General features: G+C 41.9%; 1 protein-coding gene across 2 annotated transcripts in view; it reads right to left on the bottom strand.

Moving 5' to 3' along the window:
* Positions 1 to 19,622, bottom strand: part of LOC310744879 (transducin-like enhancer protein 1) — a 77,444-nt gene that overhangs the window by 32,575 nt on the left and 25,247 nt on the right. For both annotated transcript variants that reach the window (XM_083576789.1, XM_083576790.1), the window contains exons 7-8: positions 8,763 to 8,967; positions 7,979 to 7,995 (exon numbers count right to left, since the gene is read on the bottom strand). In XM_083576789.1, coding sequence (XP_083432915.1) covers positions 7,979 to 7,995; positions 8,763 to 8,967 — 222 coding nt within the window. The remainder of the gene's footprint in view (positions 1 to 7,978; positions 7,996 to 8,762; positions 8,968 to 19,622) is intronic.

Here is a 19,622-nt window from a genome sequence, read left to right as displayed (position 1 = left end):
TTATCTTCACCATCCCATTACAGCTGATTGCAACGCAGGTGTGATACTTGCACCACTGACGTCTTTATATGTGATAGCAGCAAGACTTAGGCCTAACCTCCATACTTTAAATTCCACATATCTGCTAAGTGAAAGCACAATGTGTCGTATACTAACTGCGGAATTATACCTGTTATAGTTACAACTATTCTGTAGTAAAAACACAATAAAACAAAACAAAATGGGGAGGGTTTCAACTCCAGTAGGAGTTGTTTTCTGAAGTGTTTCTGAAACACTTATTTTCCCCTATAGTGGAAAATCCCCAGTTTGAGATCTTCATCCCTTTGCTCAATTTTTGCAGAAGTGTCCAAAGTTTAAACAATCTGGGGTAGACAAAGCAGTATAATCGTTTCATTGAGATATGCAATGTAAATTGATTGCATTTCTGTCAAATAATTGTTACCACCTTGCTAAGAGAAACATGAAACCAGTTTGTTTCATCTTAATTTCAGTAGACTAGACATTTTAATTGAGGATAATCCCAGCTTTCATGGTCAGAACCCAATTTATCAGGGATTAAGAACATGAAGTCTACATTATTTATCCAGATTGGCCTAAGTGATTAAATCAATTTTATGAGTAATTCCACCACCACTCCCAATTTTTTGGTGCTGTTACTCAAAGATTCCCTTCTACTATAAATTCAAAATGTAGCTTCTCCTTTGTTTGGGCCTAATCTGTTGAATGGGAATTACCATTAGTTTCAAGGGGTCTTACACATTAAGTTAGTCCTATTGCAAACAAGATGAATAATTTAATTACATCAAAACTCTTATTCTTTCAAGGAGCTTGGGGGTGGCCTTTGACCTCATTTTAACTGTGAGGTGTTTTAGGGTAAAAAGAACTTGCCCCAAACTTCCCACATGAGCTTCATGGGTTTGAATATGGGATTTCCACACCCTAACCCAGCACTCTTGTAATTGCTATATCATACCGGCACTCAAGGATGCTAAGGCCCCTGTAGCTCTTCTGTCATTAAATTTAAATAGTTAAAACAGTGGGGAAAACTAAAAGGGAAATCTACACAAGGGAATGCAGGTTCCACAACACTGTACTGTGTTCAGATGGATTTGCTTAGCTATACTTCTCCACTTGAGACCCTTTCTGGCCTGGGGAGACAAATGAAGGCCTCTGAAGTATGGAAGGGAGTCAAACTGTAAATAAATTTATAAGAATGTGCATGTGTGCACACCCACGCTTGACTATAATTATGCTAAATATTAAGTAGAGGAAAGTGTATGCTGATGAATGCCGGGATGGCAAAATGTTTGCACCCAGAATAACCAATATTTACTCATCATGAAATTCTAGCTCCTCTCTTTTCTCAAAGAGGAGCTCAGACTTGCCCCATGAATGCTTCTGTAAGAGTTACAGCCTTTCAATAGCTGCTAGTATTTGATTTATTTATGAATGACAGGTGAATGGGTGTTAATAAAGGTGGACACTGTTGCTTCAGCAAGTCATTCTTCAGCTTACTTGCAAGTTCCTTGCCTTAACAGTTTTAAGCACAGGAATTGTACTGTGTTGCACGCACAGAGAACTGAATACTAGGCCTCTAGCGACCAAAATGCATCCAGGATCACTTCCAGACTACACTCCCAGGGGGAATGTGACCCCATCCAAAGCAGGCAACTCACCAGCTATCTGGATTTGAGGTTTCAGTCAGTTTGTTGGCCCTCATCCAGCCCACCACCAAGTCCAAACAGTGGTCCAGGGCTTGCACAACCCCTCCCAGTTCAGGTGGACATCATCAGTGTACTGATCTAAGAATACTTGCAATCACCTTCCTTAGAAAGGGAACATTTGCAATAAGGCCGTATCTCAGTGGCACAGTTTTGGTATTAGAGATAGTGCCTAACATACAACCATCTTTAGGTTTCATTCCAGAGAGAGGTTTGACAGCCTTCTTCACAACGGATCCCGGAGAGGGCGGAAGACAAGTTGGTCTCTTTTTGGTGTCAGGCTGGCAATTAAGAGTAGTTGCTAAAGTAGGGTTGTTTATTGCCTGATTGTGTCTGCCTTTGGACATAGTCATTGTAAGATATTTTGGTTTTAAAAAAGGATGTGCTGCCCCTGGGACTGAGCTAAAGGAGGGTTTAGGAGTTCCTGAGAAGAGACGCTCTTTTCTGCTAGTTCCATTAGAAGCTTATCAAGGAGGCCCTAAACAGGTGGGCACTGGATGAGGGGGTCTAATGTTCCAACATCTGAGCCAAAGCAGCCTTGGCTAGTACATCGCTTGACATGACACAGGCTGAGAGTCTGCCATATAGGCAGCCATAAGAGAGATTACGAATAGGGTTAATCTTTTTATCCCCCTGAATTTGATCTCTAAGCTCATCCAGCCCTGGCAGAGTAGGAGCTTACGCCTGAAGCCTTAAGGGCTGTAGCTGAGGCATCAACATCTCTCTTCAATGTGTTTTCTAACTTGCAGTCAATGTGGTATTTATTATCTGCAGCCGTAAGGCAGGCTGCAGCATTAGACAAAGCCACAACCACAGTATCTTCCCTGGGAGAAGAAAACAAGTCTTCTCTCTCATTAGAGAAGGGGTTGAAGCTTAAGAGAGATTCTGTTTACATTAAGAGACATAATTGGCTCCTGCCACCCATTTTTGAGTGCGTATTCAAAGACAGCTTGTGGCAGCACCAGCAGATTCTTGGCATAAAGTAGACTTGATGTAGGATCAGGTGCTATTGTAGTCAACCCTGTTTTGAAGTGGAAAGAGGAAATAGTCAGGCCTGCTAGGGCTGCCATATTTTGAAGAGCGTAAAAGAGGACACATTTGCCAACTTCTGCTTTCAACTATGGATCACTATGATGACTCTACCCATGAAAAAGAGGACGGGTCCTGGAAAAAGAAGACATATGGCAACTCTCTGTAGAGGAGTCAAAAGTCTAGTGCTGCCTCAGCCAATGGAAGGGGTGCAGGTTAATTAATTAATTAATAATAATAATAATAATAATAATAATAATAATAATAATAATTTATTTATTCCCCGCCCATCTGGCTGGCTTTCCCCAGCCACTCTGGGTGGCTTCCAACAAAACACTAAAATACAATAACCTATTAAACAATAAAAGCTTCCCTAAACAGGGCTGCCTTCAGATGTCTTCTAAAAGTTTGGTAGTTATTTTTCCCTTTGATATCTGGTGGGAGGGCGTTCCACAGGGTGGGTGCCACTACCGAGAAGGCCCTCTGCCTGGTTCCCTTTAACTTGGCTTCTCGCAGCAAGGGAACCGCCAGAAGGCCCTCGGCGCTGGATCTCAGTGTCCGGGTAGAACGAAGGCCAGGAGAGTGAGATATCATTTAGAGCAGCCTTCTCCAACCCTCTCTCTTCTCCCCACCCCACATTTCCTGGACTACATCCCCCTACAGCATAGCTAATGGTCAGAGATGATGTAAAGTCCAAACATCTGTAGACTAAAGGCTGGAGAAGGCCATGCTAGAAAGTACACTCTTACAAGGATGGAGGGCAATAGTAGAATCCCCATTTTCACCTCTGAGGCCCCAGCATAAAAGGAACCCTCTAGGCTAGGCTTCCTCAACCTCAGCCCTCCAGATGTTTTTGGCCTACAACTCCCATGATCCTTAGCTAGCAGGACCAGTGGTAAGGGATGATGGGAACTGCAGTCTCAAAACATCTGGAGGGCCGAGGTTGAGGAAGCCTGCTCTAGGCTAAAGTCCACATTTATTTAATGAGTTTGTATGCTGCTTTTAAAGCAAAAAATTCTTGCCAAACAACAAGCCACTTAAATATAAAAAAAAAATTTAAACCACAAAATATCATAAAACATCTCAAAATGTATTAAAAACTATTATGAAAAGCCAAAAGACCAACATATATCCAACAGAATATGCAATTATCAAAATCAGGAAATAAAATTGAGGAGTTCTGCAACTCAGAGCGACCTTGTGGCTGAAGGCAGTTGGACCTTAAGGCCTGTTTCAGACATGCAAAGTTTGGCGTCTGTCTGACATTGCATGCAATTGCAACCCACAATTGTAGGGTCACAGCTGAAATGGCAAGCACATGGAAGAGGGAAATCTTATTTCCTATATAGGCAGGCATGTCTGTTGGACTTCAGAAGCAGATAATAAAGGACAGGAATGTTGGTACTGTAAACCCCCAGCCCCCAAACTATTGAACTAATGAGGGGCAGTAGTTGATGATGAAGGGAAGGGTGTCAGTCATCATTTGATGCTGGTACAACTGGAGCATATTATCCTGAACAGATTGGGAGCCAAGCTTGCATGGAATCTGAGACTGTTAGGGGAAGCAATTAAGAAGGTTCCATATTTCATCTTTGGCAGAGTTCACGGCTTGTAGGGCCATATTCAGATGCCACACTAAACCAAAGTCAGCAAAACAGAAATGAGCTGCAGAAAGTCTCAGGTTCACATGCTTCTCCCTCCAATATTTTCTTCCAATGCAGCTGCAAGGAGTTTAGACACAACCATTTTTAATCATTTATTTTTCTGTTGCCCAAACCAACTTTAAAAGATGAGTCATCAAAGTGGTTTGCTTAAACAAATCGTGGTTATTGGCAACCATGGTTTCAGATTTGGATGCGAAGCTAAACTGTGGTTAATAGAAAACTGAATGAATGAATGAATGAATGAATATTTATAGCCTGCCCATCTGGCTGGGTTTCCCCAGCTACTCTGGGTGGCTCACAACAGAATATCAAAAACATGATAAAACACCAAACATGAAAAACTTCCCTAAACAGGGCTGCCTTCAGGTGTCTTCTAAAAGTCAGATAGTTGTTTATTTCCTTGACATCTGATGGGAGGGCATTCCACAGGGCGGGCGCCACTACCAAGAAGGCCCTCTGTCTTGTTCCCTGTAACCTCACATCTCGCAGTGAGGGAATCACCAGAAGGCCCTTGGAGATGGACCTCAGTGTCAGGCAGAACGATGGAGCTGGAGATGCTCCTTCAGGTATACTGGGCCGAGGCTGTTTAGGTGAAAGTTCCCAACTCCTCCTTGCAGCTGCTCCAGGGGAAGTGAGAGGCTGTGTGAGCCCAGGGTTCACTGCAGCTCATTCTCATTGTGCTAAATTATGTCTTGGTATGATGTACAGTAGCTGATCCTGTTGTAGGGGGTGTCTATTAGGATTCCCTTCAATGCACCCAGAAATGTAGTTCCTAGCCAGATAGGAAAAAGTACTCCAGCAGTTTGACAGTCCAGGTCCTGCAATGGTTCTACTGTCCACTATAATATATACTTGCAACTAAATCAGGAAAACCCACCTCCTCTCTTTTTCAGGAACAGCTCCAAAAGTGTGATGGCAGGAAGAGTAAAAGCAGCGTACTTACAGTGGAATAAAATGTCTGTCATGCAGAGATGAACACCAAGGTAATATTTGAGGTATTATTAGAGAATACAGAGTACATTTGCTTTACATTCTCCAATTAAGCAGAGTTTATTTGTTTTTTGCTCACACTTGTGAGCATAACCCCTTACTGCTGAAGCAATCTGATTCCCATTCCAATATACTTTTTAAAATGGCAAGAAATAATGTATTTGCTATATTTGGTTGAATTCAAAGTGTCCTTCCACGTGTGGGTGGAGGAACTGTGTTACACCCTGTGCTAGAGTTCTGTAGAAGAGAAGAAACTAAATCCGAGTTTTAGTTTTTTCTGCCTGCACAAACACTCGTGGAAGCATAGAACTTCTAAGTAACCAACTTATATAGGACACTGCAAGCTCTTCCACTAGAGCTTCGTTCATCAGTTGCTAATGGTGCTAGCAAATATTCCACTGACTTCTTTCCCAGACTGTTCTGGGAAAGAACAGTCCTTTGGAATAGCTTTTTTGGGGGAAAGAAACAGCAGGGGGAATAGAGAAACTGGACCAATCATTCACCCTGGGACTCAGAATCCAGGCTATGTTTCATAGGACACACTTATGAAAGATTAAAAAGTGACCCCTTCATATACAGTGAAGAGGTATTAAGCTTTGAAGAAGCTAGTGTAAGTGGAAGAAGAAAAAGTAAAAGGACTGAAATTAGATCCTAAACCTCTATGACAGGGGTCAGCAAACTTTTTCAGGAGGGGTCCGGTCCACTGTCCCTCAGACCTTGTGGGGGGCCGGACCCACCCTCTCCTAAAGGAACCCCAACCCCGCCCCTGCCACCACTCACACCGCCGCTGCCTCGCCTTCGGCAGCAAAGGCGTCATTCTCTGTATCGGCGGGGCACAGAGTCCATGCCGCTGGCCTGGGCGGTGGAGGCAGCCGGCCTTAGTTTGCCAACCCCTGCTCTATGGCATGCAGTGCCCACAAATGAAGGTAAGCATCTCATAGCTAGGAGTGGAAGTTGGAGAAGAGTTCTTACATCAGTGTTGTGTCTGAGCAGCTGAAACATACAAGTAGACTAGAGGACAGTGCAATGTACACTGAGGGTGATAAGTAAAATAACAATGTACAGTCATACCTTGGGTTACAGACGCTTCAGGTTGCGTTTTTTCGGGTTATGGACCGCCGAAACCCGGAAGTACCAGAACGGGTTACTTCCGGGTTTCGATAGTCGTGCATGTGCAGAAGCACTAAATTGCGCTTTGCACATGCACGCCGAATCGCAACCTGTGCATGCGCAGATACACCACTGCAGGTTGCAAACACGGATCACGTTTGCAACCCGAGCGTACACTGTGCTGCAAAGGATAAATTAATTTTTTTAACCCAAAATGAGAAGCAGTTTCTTTCAACTGCAAATGAAACACAGTACCCTCTACAACTTCACAGGGATGGACGTGCTTCTGGGATGCATTCTGACCATGTGACAATGCTCCCTCGCCTCTTGCACACAGTCTCTTGCACTCCTGATCTTGCCCTACTATTGTGGGCAACATGTTTGCTCTTCCACCCTTGCCCAAGGCTTTGAAGCAAATTGCACGAATCTTTAGATGGCTCAATGACACACATGGAAAGGTTAAAGCAACCCAGTTATATTTCTTGGGGAATGTAACAAACTAAAGATGACCTCACAACTTTAGCAGATATCCCAAATGACTTCTCAAGACTTCCAAGTGTCCGAAGGAAAGTAATAAGCAACCCCAACAGAATTTGTACTTCTAATACTCTAATGCACTTTTGAAGTTCCTGCACTGTAGTGTGGAATAAACTGGAAAAATATGAGAGGGGATGAGAAAGACATTTCTTTCACATCTTACAAAACAGTTTCGAATGTGTGAAAACCCTGGAAAATCCAGTTTCAAGGGACATCCCAAAATCAAATAAAAATTTATTTTAAAAAATGCTATCTACTGATTGTAGTACAGATATGCTGCACAACAGATCTATTGTCTAAATTAGGCGTATACATGGCCAGAGAATCATGGTGGCCCCTGATACCAACAAAAAAGTTCTCTGATGAACCATGTGAGCGTGAATAAGTGGTTTTTAAAATCAATAGAACACTTTTTTGAAAAGCCTAAAAGTGACACTAGCAATACATTCCAAGTACAAGACAGATTAGATGGGAAATGTCTGATATACTAATCACAAAAGGAAAGGCAGATTAGATATGAAACATCTGATATGCTAATCAGATACTTAACACATATGTATATGAAAACAAAGTTAGAAAAACTACTAATCCTGGTATGGCTAATGTGCAAGTTTTTAATCTCACCTGTTTTCACAAGTACACACATATGTAATGCAATTAATGCAGGCTTGAGCAGTTGCTATCCAAAACCAGATTAGTTTGTAGGGATATTATCATAGCAGCTACAAAAGTTGTTCAATAGAAATATTTTTATTTTTATTATTCCAACAAAGCACTACAGTATTCATACCACAGACACTATGCCCATTATCTAAACTAGGAGAGACGTAGCAAGTAAGCCCTACAGGGAAGAAAATGTGAATATCTGGCTATCAACTACTGTAGTAACTGAAAAATGTTAATGTTAGCAGGAATATTGGTACTTACTGTGCCCGCATCTCTGTCTGTTCCCGTAGTAACCAAGAAATGCACAGACATGCCCGTTCAGACACAGAGGCAAGAACAGAAATAAAAAAGGGGGGAAAATTAGAACACAAGCCGCGAACAGTTTTAAAATGGCTTTTATTTATATAAGTCATTGCACATTCCTAATACAGTGATTTCCTGAAAATTACATTTTGTAAACATGATTTACAGTTTAACCATACACAAAGCCTAGTTCTTTCCATGACAGAATAAATTACTTTTTTCTTTTTCAAAAATTATTCAAGTGCAATTTTGCCCAATATTTAAAGGTGTCCTAAACAAACCTACAAAACAGTTTTAATGCTCTAAAACTTTCATTTCAACACATTCACCTCAAAATTTGACTCCGTCATTTGCCCACCCTCCCCAGAACTCTTCCCATTAAAGATCACTTTCTTTAATCAAAAAAGATAAAATTACCCATTTATTCTGTTTTAACAATTTTCCACAATATTGTGCGGACCACTGAGGTTACAACTAAGCATCTGTCAGGATGTCAAAATGTCCTGCACTTCATAATAGCAAGGGATCCTTAGCGATCTCCCAGCTTCAAAGACTGAAAACTTCAAGCTGAATTTTGCTTCAGTGGTATAAATGCAGAGTGCCATTCTTAAACGTCTGGCAACCAGTTTGCTCTCGGCTTTCGCTCAACATAAGCGCAATTTCTTTAGAGATGCCTGCAATTTGCAGCAAGGTGCAAATATGCGCCTGGCAATGTCCTAATCAGGCTTTCCATGCCTCTCACCTCTGTGGTGGTCTGCATCATGGTGTTTCTTGTCATCTTTTATTGCCAAGTGAGACTGCCCACCTAGAGCACTGGAGAGGGCAAGGAGGCCAGCGCTGCTCCCAAGCGGAGGAATTCCAGGAGGCTGAAGTCCTGATGGGTGAGGGGTTAGAGGCACTGGGGGTCCATGGCCGTGTGAGAGGTGTTGAGCCTGCAACTGCTGTTGCTGTTATTTGTGGGGTATTTCCAGGCAGAAGCAGCGGCACGTAGACCATTGGGAGGGATGAAAGAAAAGGAGAACTGGTTAGCCAACTGAACTCACTGCTACTTCCAGTTTTCAAAGCCTACACTACTTCAACCTGCTCCAAATAATCGCCCCATACCAGGTTTCACAACTGCTAGAATATTTCCTCAGATATCGATCCTCCTTTGTATTACAGAACTGAGCCCTGTAATTTAATCTACAGCCTGACTAACAGGAGATTTGTGCAGTCTAGACTCTTGAAGACATCTGGCACCTCTCCAAATCCACCCCCGTATTAACAAAATTAGTGCAGGCAAAACTATACAGTTTGCACACATTCCTCCTACTCAACCCAAAAAACTAATTTCCACTACTACTGTGTTGCGTGATTAATTTTTTAAAAGTGGTGACTTGGAAGGTCTGGTCTAAAATAAGGCTCCACCGCAGCTTCCACTAGGAGTATTTCCTGTGCAAAACAGATCAGCTGGGAGTGTTACCTTCCAAATGCATTTCGGCACCCAGCATTTATAGATGTTCCCTATTGCTCCTCTTCCTCCCACCCACACTTATACACTAACTCCTGCATTAAATACTTGACAGGACAGATGGTTGGTCTGAATGAAAAGTTCACTTTGATTACTGTTATCCTCAGTACGTTACATCTGAGATTTACTTGGAAATATTCTAAACCTTGCAGCTTAGTCTACTTGAAGGCCGATCCAAATCCTCTCATTTCTAAAATGTGATAAAATTACTTATGTTTGTAAGTTCTCTCGTGCAAACAGAAATTCCCAAAGCTGAGAGCACTACCAGGTCCTGTGTTGGACACATCCTGTGGCACCAACATACCAATTTCCACCTACCCCCTTCATTTCATGTTAGTAGTTACAATTTCATTTAAAAAGCAAAACGGTTGCAACAGTCTGTTATAAGTCTAAACAGGAGTACAGTATCAAGTTTAAGAGGAACTTGAACCTGGAGAATATAGAAGAAATTCCACACACACCCCGGGGGACTTCCGGGTTAGCGCCATCAGCAATGGTGGAATTCCTCTGTCTCAGAGGAACCCGCTCAGTGAAAATCGGGTCTTGCCGCCGCGGCGAAGGCGGAGACCCCTTAAAAATCCCAGGCGGAGGAAGCCTGGGATCGTGGGATTCGGCTGATACCAGGAGCGCCTCCCCTACTCGCAGGGAAACCCCTTTTTCGGGGATCCGAAGCGACGTGGGGTGAGCAGTGCGGTGTCTTGAATCGACCGCTATTCTTACGGAGTGAAGCCGCACAGCCGTTGCCGGAGAGCGCTGACTTTTTCCTGTGGACAATTGGACTCTAAACAAGTACCCGTGAGTAGAACGGAAAATTGGATTCAGAAACACCTTAATTTGGCATTGAAGCGGGAAGGTCTAAACAGGAAGTCCGTCTTCCGTTTTTTGTATATAGACTGAAGCAAAAATTGTGCAAGCCAAAGTCTGGAGAGTTGTATATAAAGACCTAAATTTCCTTCATTTTTAACCATCAAAACCTCTCTTGGAAGCAGGGGAAAAGAGGGGGAATTTTGATTCTTTAAGCCTGCGGAGAGAGAGTAAAGAAAGATAAATTTCCACCGTCTCAAACCTGGGAACGGGGTGTCAGAGACAGAAACTTTTGGGGAAGCCCATCAACTGTGAATGGAATGTTTTTTGACAGATAGTTAAAGAAGAGAAATAAATTGATTCCAAAGTTACCTTTTGCACTTAAAAGAAACAAAGTTTGAAAAATGAAAGTAACTTTCTTTTGCTGGACTTGCCTTCAAAAGATGGATACAAATGGAAATTGTTCCCTCTAGAGGGAGCTTGTTAAATTGTTGCTGGAGTCGATCTGGGGATTTCACAGCTGTGGAGATTAGGATCGTGAGACCAGACTCTGACCTTGAACAAAAATGGATATGGAAGAAGTTTTGGTCCTTGCTTTTTGCAAGACAAACGCCTTGCTGGAGCAGATGCATGAGAAGATGAATTTGATGACTGTTGCAGTTCAAAATTTTGGACAAACAGTGAATACTTATATAGAAACCACTCAGGACCCAACCCAAGAACCTGTTTTGACAGGGCAAGTGCAAATGCAGAAGACAATGGAGGAGGTTGCTGCTGAACCTCAAGCAACACAAATGGATAGAACCGAGGCTCTGCAGGAGCATAAGCCGCTGTCTTTGAAGATTGAACCTGGAGTGGGTCAGGGGGGGTCTGGAGTTGTGGGGGGTCCTTAATTTTGGAGGGACTTTGAAACATGCATTTAAATATTTTCTGGACTACCCGGTTGACTGTGGGGAATGGGCTGATCTGTTGAGGGGAGATGGAGATATTTTTGGGCTGGAGTTTCCCGGAGACCTACTCCTTAATAAGAAAGGAAAGAAATTAAGAGACCAACAAAAGACAAGGGAAAGTGCTGGTATAAACAAGAAGAAGAACTGCAGAAGGGACATGGAAAAGACTTAAGAGCCTCGGACATAAGGCTGCCAGGTTGATGGACTAGATGGAGGACAGTAAGGCCTGACATAACCCGAGACCAGGAAGAAGGGACGTTGGATAAAGATTGGAAGAAAGTTTTAAAAATTTATTTTGGGAATTAGGGTAAAATTTATTTTTGGGAATTAGGAAAAATGGTGGAATGAAATTATTTGGCTTTAGTAGAAATGATATTAGGAGATATGTATAAATAAGTATTAAGTTCCAGGATTTAAGGTATTTTTTCGTAAGATAAGGTTAAAATAAATTAAGGTAAATTGAATGACAGAATATTTTGAAAGATGAAAAGGATTTGCTGAGTTAATTGATAGGTTAGACTGTTAAGATAAATTATCCAATAAAAACTGAGAAAGATGGAAAGAATTTGCTGAAACAAATAATTAAATTAGAATACAAAAAGGGAGGCGTGAGGAGGTCGATGAAACAAGTAAATGAAAGACAAAGAGATGGAATATTGGAGTGCTGTATTTTTCTTTTTCTTTTTACATTTTTTTCTTTTTTCTATCTATTTTTTATATATATATTTTATATAACATATGTATATGTTGTTAATTTTTTTGCTGTTTGCTTTCTGTTTCTTTTTTTTTGTAATCTCTAAATTCTTAATAAATATCATTTTTTTAAAAAGAGAGAAATTTCCCCCCCCCTTCTTCTATGTACCTCAGATCAAGAATTTCAGATGAACAGGCCTAATTTTCCATTTTATTTATCATTTAAAATTTGAAGATGGGGCATTTGGACAGCTAAGGAAAGTTAGGACTTAAGAGAGCTCAGTTTATAAAAACACTGAGCAATCAAAGACTCATTAGGTGGCTTTGGACAAATCATGAGCTCAGCTACAGTCCCCCCCCCCATCATTAAAAAGCTAAATATTTCATATTACAACTTCTGTAAAAAGGATATTTACAACAATATTTCTCAATGAGAATCCTAAATGCATTCTAACAAGGCACAGCATGCTAAACACTAGATATACTAGCATATATGTTTTAACAAGCCCATTTCATAACCCGTAGTTTATAGCTGGCTGCATTTGAAACTGGCCAGGGTTTGTGACAAACCATAACCGCATGCAGAAGCAAGAGCCTTTGCCCAGCTCAAAATAGCGCCAGTAGCAAAATGTCCGGGAATTTTAGGTTGACTGCCTAAAAAAAAGCTCAACCAACTTTGAATTTGACTTCTAGAAATATGGCAAGCCTACTGATATGGGCACCAAGCCAAGGGGATGCAAAATAATAAATAAGGAATTATTGTGAAAATATTTAAGGGGGGGCACCAAATTTTGTCCTTGCTCAGAAAGCCATTACCAAGTCCGCCCCTGCGCTCACGCACTCTAATCCGTAGTTTATCATTACGTGTAAGTGAACTAATGTCTCACCAATGGCAACGTTCGTTTAGCTGCCTTTTACTGCAGTTGGATTAGCCCATTTATTATAATAATAATAATAATAATAATAATAATAATAATAATAATAATAATAATTTATTATTTATTATTTATACCCCGCCCATCTGGCTGAGTTTCCCCAGCCACTCTGGGCGGCTCCCAATCAAGTATTAAAAACAATACAGTGTTAAATGTTAAAAACTTCCCTGAACAGGGCTGCATTTAGCTTAGTATTGCCCACTCTGGCTGGCAACAGCTCTCCAGAGTCTCAGGCTTCGCGAACTCTTTTCCATCACCTATCATTGATCCTTTTCCATTGGAGATTCCAGAGGCGGAACAAGAAACCTTCTGAATGCAAAACATCTTCTCTAACAATGAGCTCCGCCTCCCTTCTCCCCACCCCTCCAGCATTCCATCTTAAAAACTGGGTCCATTTTTTCCTCATTATCAAGGATGTTAATAGGTAGTGCTCTTCTTCCATTTAGTCTTCAAATTTAACATTGTGCCTACAGCAACAGCATTGCAATTAAATAGAAAGATGCCAGTAATGAAAAGGGGAGTGGAATGATGCCTTAAATGAGGTGCACACTTGTCAAGAAGCAAAGCACAACCATGGCTAAGGACTGCATTACTTCCTCATATATATATTTTTTGGCAGTGCTACTCTTATGTACACCAGGCATGGCCAAACTCGGCCCTCCAGATGTTTTGGGACTACAACTCCCATCTTCCCTAGCTAACAGGACCGGTGGTCAGGAATAATGGGAATTGTAGTCCCAAAACATCTGGAGGGCCAAGTCTGGCCATGCCTGATATATACTTTTACACTGGGGTTGAAACGTTTAAATGGAACTACTGTATTTTTCGCTCTATAACACGCACCAGACCATAACACGCACATAGTTTTTAGAGGAGGAAAACAAGAAAAAAAATATTCTAAACGAAATAGTGGATATATGATTTTTGTGGTTCATGCTGTGGCCACAGACATATGATCTGACAGTGAGTTTGGAGTAGCCCAATGCAAAAATCCTGAGGATCCATGTGGATCCATGCTTTGTAACCACGGAGGAGGGAAGGAAGGGGAACCATAGATCCTCTGCTCATGACTGCAGCAGATCCCCCCGCCACCCATAGGCATTCCCTCCATAACACGCACAGACATTTCCCCTTACTTTCTAGGAGGAAAAAAGTGAGTGTTATGGTGCAAAAAATATGGTAATTTGATTAACTGGTTGGTCTACAAACATGACAGGCTCTTGTAAAAATGTTGGTTGCAGATGGCATCTTCCTACGAGGCATGCCTCTTTTTTTCAAACAAAGAAGAGACTGCCATACACTTGGGCCATACACTTAGTTTATATGCAACTACAGACTTGTCAGGTTTGAGTTAGGGCGTGGTAAGTAGGGTGGCCAAGGAAGTGGAACTGCAAAATTCTCACACACATTTCAGTCTCCTGGTCCCTCCTCTAGAGTCATTGTTGCAGGTAAAGCAACAGGTGGGGTGCAGATTTGCTTTTCCAAACAAAGCCCAGTTCCAGGCAAGGAGCAAAAATAGTGTGTGTGTGTGTGTGTGTGTGTGTGTGTGTGTGAATAATGCCTTCCTTTAAATTTTCAAGCTTAACAGTAATTTAGTCAAGTTACCTTTAAGTTACATTTCAGAGATCACCAGCGACAACTACTAAAGTGAAACACAATTTTAGCCATGACATGCTTCCAACCAGCAAACCCAAAGAGGGATCACGTAACCTAGACTGCTAATGGGTCTCTCTCTGTGGCTGTCACCATTGACAGACAACAGACACAGCCTAAAGGGTCTCAGTATACCAGTTCATTTGGCTAGAATTAAGAAACAGTAACTAAGTTAAACATTCATAACTAAATGTTTGCTTTTTACTGCGTTGGAACCAGAATGACTCTTGGAGTCGGGCAGGGCTTAAGTCTTCAGGGGATCTCCCCCCCCCCAAAAAAAAGTTCTCTTCTGTGGGAAAAGGATAGGAAAAACAAGGAAGGAAACCAGCACTTCACCGTATATGTTGTCAAGTATGTTTAGCAAACCAGATTTACAAAATTTACAACAAATGCATCTGAAACTTTCATTTCTTGGAAAAAGGGCTGGAACAGGGAATAGGAACACAGCACCATATGTTTGAAAACAAATTAGGAAATACTTGGGAACGAGGGTGGAATGGAAACTCTGGTGCAAAATGCGTGGCAGGCTTTTTAGCTGCCTGGATGAATTTCTCATGTGTCTGCACTCCAGTCCAAAAATCTGCCTGGTAAAGTACTTCACAGCTTTTTCTTTTAAAAAAACTCACGCTCACATCATCCATCATGAGGTACAGCTTTATCTGTGATGTGATAAACATAGGTCCACATTTAAAGGGGGATAAGGGGTAACAGCAGTGTATTTCCCCTCCCCCAGAAACACACTAAATTCAGGTTTTTTGCATACTTCAGAAATGTAGTACCCCCAAAAGACATCATATATTTTGTTCTGAGTCTCAGCCAATGGAAGCCTCACTATATACACTAAAGATTTAATCTCTTGTTCCATCTATCCCCTAACAGAAGCTAGTTATCTTCCCATGCCCTTAACCAACCCCACCCAAACCCTAATACAGCACTCAACACTAAACACACAGCACCGACAACTCCAAAAATCATGCAAGGCTAAGCTGTTCTAGAATTACACTTTTGAATTCACTTCTCTTTGCGCCCACATTTCTATTTTACAACAAAAACATGCATCCTAGTTATTTATAGGCTTTCTAAAGATTAACTACATGCTCATAATAAACCCTCAAGAGGTTAACCTCATCCCCTTAAGCTTCACACACTACAATCTCAGAGATAGCTGGCAACCACAGCCAAGCAGAGGAAAAATAATCCAGCATCTTGCTAATCCTTTAGTCAATCACCTCATGCAATGATGGAAAGCCCTTTGGAGGCTGACAACTCAATCTGTCTCACAAGTGCTGTCAGTCCAAGAGATACATTTCACAGAACCATTAGCAGCACACCTCAGAGAGGAGGAGGAGGGAGGAAACCCAACACCTCGCAAGTATTAAATTCTTTCTGAACAAGCTAAACTAAAAACACTCTCATAGGCTGCCTGTTTCTTGTGAGTGTTGCATGCTGCACTCTTAGGTATGTTTCTATAATTCATCAAGGTGGCAGTATTATTTAAACAGAATTTTTTTCCAATCTGAACCAATCTTGTAAAGTGATTTTATTTGCTACCAGTGTCATTCAGATATCCTGGCATGCAAAACTTTTAATTTTCCAGCCTGTTGCTTAACTATCTTCTTCCAATCCCTTCAAATTATACCAAGATAATCCATTTAAGCCCTTCATGCCATAATCTAGATTGTCTTCACTACAAGGCAAAAAAACCCTCAAAAGAAACAAAACTACACCATGCTTAAATACTGAAAATAAGGGTACCATAATGGTTCCCATCTCTGTTTTTAAAACCCTACACATGAGTAAGGCATCCCCCTTCAGGCTACTGCTGACTGTGCCTCGGCTGGGGGTGGAGGGAGAGGCCATTGCACTTTCTTCAATTGGAAGGAGTTTGAAAATAAATGCCTGAAGAGGACTATTACATTGTACTATTCAGACAGGACCAATACGCAGAGACAGATGTCTGCTTTACAGGTTCTCTTTTGTAGAGGGCTCCTTTTGTTCCTTCCCCCTAGTATCTCTCCTCCCCACAACACACATTATATGTGCCTGCCTCTCTGACCCAGCCTGCTTTTTCATTTCAAAAGTTTGTTTCCCACTAAACGCCCCCCCTCCCCTTACTTCTTGCTGCTTCATTAATGTGCAATGATTTGGCACCATTATCTCCTGTGAAGGAGTGCAGCCTATTTCTTAAGTCAAGAAGCATAAAGTTTGCAGACTCTATGCACAGTAAACTCTTTACAGAACACCTGTTAGGAATATAGGTAACTTTCCACCCAAGCTCCTTCTCATCCTTCCCCTCTGCTGCTTCTACTTTCAAGGAACAGAAACCTCTTTAACACCGTTAAGCCACTGGCTACTTGATTGTGCTTCTAAATGTTGGAGAATGCACCAGCCTTATTTGCATTTTAAAAAGAAGTCTTTCATGATCTTTCACGCTCACAATAGACGTCTAAACCGTTAAATTACTATTTCTTTTATTAGCTTGAAAGACACTGCAGTTTAAGAGCATGCGCCCCTGCCCCCCCCCCCCGCTATTGTCTTTTACACTAAGTTGGGTCTCTGAACAATACTGACAGCTGCTATCAAACTGGGCCACGTTTACTTTCAGTGCAGCTGCTGCTTGTAGGAACAGACAGGCTCCTGATGCCTCCTCCCCTCTGGGGAGACAGGCTGACACAGTGCATGTTCAATGAAGAGGAGCAAAGGTCCACTGAATTGTCATCCCAATTTTATGCTACTCCAATTTTCCAGAGTGCACACAATCCCTTTCAAACAAATCAAGCATATGTCAGAGCATGAAACTTATTGTGCAGCATAGGATAATTATTGATGTATACAAATGTGGCAAAGGGAGAGATGATCTCTTCTTGGACCAACTTGGTGGAAACGTAAAGGGGGGAAAATAGTGAGGTTTCCAGTGTGTGTGTGCATACACACACGCACGCACACACACAACTGTTCTTCAGGCTATAATAGAATTGTCAGATCAGCTATGCAAGAAGCTGAGATTGGGGGAAAGGGTGGAATGTGGGAGTTTGACTGTGCTAGATAGGGATGAATGTAGTATTTATGAATACTCACTAAGAACTGAAGTTTATTTCTGCTGGCAGTGACATGTTAATACCTCAAGGCTGCAATCCTATACACACTTACTCGGGAGTAAGCGACACAGAAATCAGCAGAGCTTATTTCCAAGTAAACATGCACAGAATTGCACTGCACATCCAGCAAAATTACAGCAGCTGGAGGACTTAGAAAAAGAGCAAATGTTCCTAGATTAAAACTAAGTTAGCATATTAAGGTAAAGAATGGTAGTCTGAATCCTTTAACAACACACTGTCAAGAAATGTTATGCTGGAGCTGCAAAGCAGGGACTCAGTGAGGTGCGACTTGTAGTCATTTGAATGGAGTTTGCAAAAGAATGAGCTTGGGTCAGAGCTGTACGCTCTTCTCAAGGTAGACAGGCACTTTGTAGCAAAAAGACAAACCCAGCCAGACATGCCACAAAAGCTTCATGGTCCAATGTCAAAAGGTTTCTATAATGATGATGAAGAAGAAAGAAATGTATTTGCACTGTTCTGTGTCTGCTACAAAGCTCAGAAAGTATACTTAAAACCACTATTTAAAATATGCCTATTAACCAGAGGTGTTTGTTAAATCAATGTACACACACACAAACACAGAGACTGAGACACTAGGTAGATGAACTTTTGAGCTGAACTTTCAAATTAAGAATTTATTAGACAAGCAGGGTCTGTTAAGACATCAGACAAATAGAGACTTAATTATTTTTTTAAGTAGTTGATTGGATGGGAGGGGGGGAGAAACAAGGATTCGGTTCAAAGGGGGGGTATGTTTATGCAAAGCTAATCTGTCAAGTGTAATAAAGCAGCTTGAATAAAATTTAAGCTGAAAATCCACTGACACTCCCCATTGCAGGGAGGAATAGCTATTAAAAGGAAATGAAGGTCACCCTCCCCGTTTATTTCACCTAATTGACTGCCAATAGCTTACCACAGGCAAAGCGACAGCAGATCTACAATTGAGAAACTGATAAAAGGAGAGTTTTCAAGCTGAGACTCATTCTTTTAATCCTCCCTCCCTCTTATGTTTTTTTCCATCTCCAGTTGGGATGTAATTTTAAGCACAGATGGATTAACTGGTTCCATTGTCTGTAGACGTCATTGGACTATGGCACTGTTAATCCATACAGCAGCATGTCTAATTATCATTACAAAGTGTCTGAGGGAACTCTAAAGACCAGCAGGGCATCTTCTCACAAGCAATTAACATAAATTGATAAATGAATAATTTGAATCTGCTCAAGCACTCGCGTATGAATAAAATCAGAAGAAGGAGGAGGACCACTTCTTGTTTCTGCTCCTTTTGCTTACTGTAGAAGGGCAGTAAAGATTAGTGATATTTCTAGAGCGTGGCAGCAGGGCTTAGGAAATGAAGTCATGGCTCATGAACTTCAATAATGCAAAATAGGTTACAGAGCAAGCCTAATCCTCAGAGCTGCTGGTCAGTGGATATGTCTGCTATGGACCACTCCTGCAGAAAGCTCCACAGCTTTGGATCTACCATTGGTAGTATCACTGCTGTATCTCCACAAATGGGGTGTTTCATGGGGTGTGTGGATGCGGGACAGCCGCATGAAGGGGCCTGTGGAGCAGGCTCATCACCTACACAAGCTTGGAGATGATTTAGTTCAGGCATGTCCAAGACGTCGATTGACTTGGAGATCCTGGGACAGATACTGGTCGATCGCAGGCTGAGAAAGAAAAGCCTTTCTCTGCAGTCTTGGACACAGCAGCAGCCGCTGCTGCCACCAATCTCGTGCAAGCCTGAGCCTTCCCCGGAGCCCGCTCTGCGTTGCGCTCTCGGGCATTAGAGCTCTGGCAGTGGGGTGAGGGGGACATGATGGAGGCAGGAAACAAAAAGCTCCACGCCTGCTCACCCGCTTGCTCACCAGTGAGGAAGGCAAAGAACAAAACACATGGGGAAAGTCCCCTTAGTGCTCCATGAGTTTGAGTGAGGGAAAGGCTTTAGCGCAACAG

Source organism: Podarcis filfolensis (assembly GCF_964270895.1).
Source record: "Podarcis filfolensis genome assembly, chromosome: 11".
Classification (NCBI taxonomy): Eukaryota; Metazoa; Chordata; class Lepidosauria; order Squamata; family Lacertidae; genus Podarcis; species Podarcis filfolensis.
The sequence above is the reverse complement of the archived record's forward strand: the minus strand, read 5'-3'. Positions and strand labels throughout refer to the sequence as shown.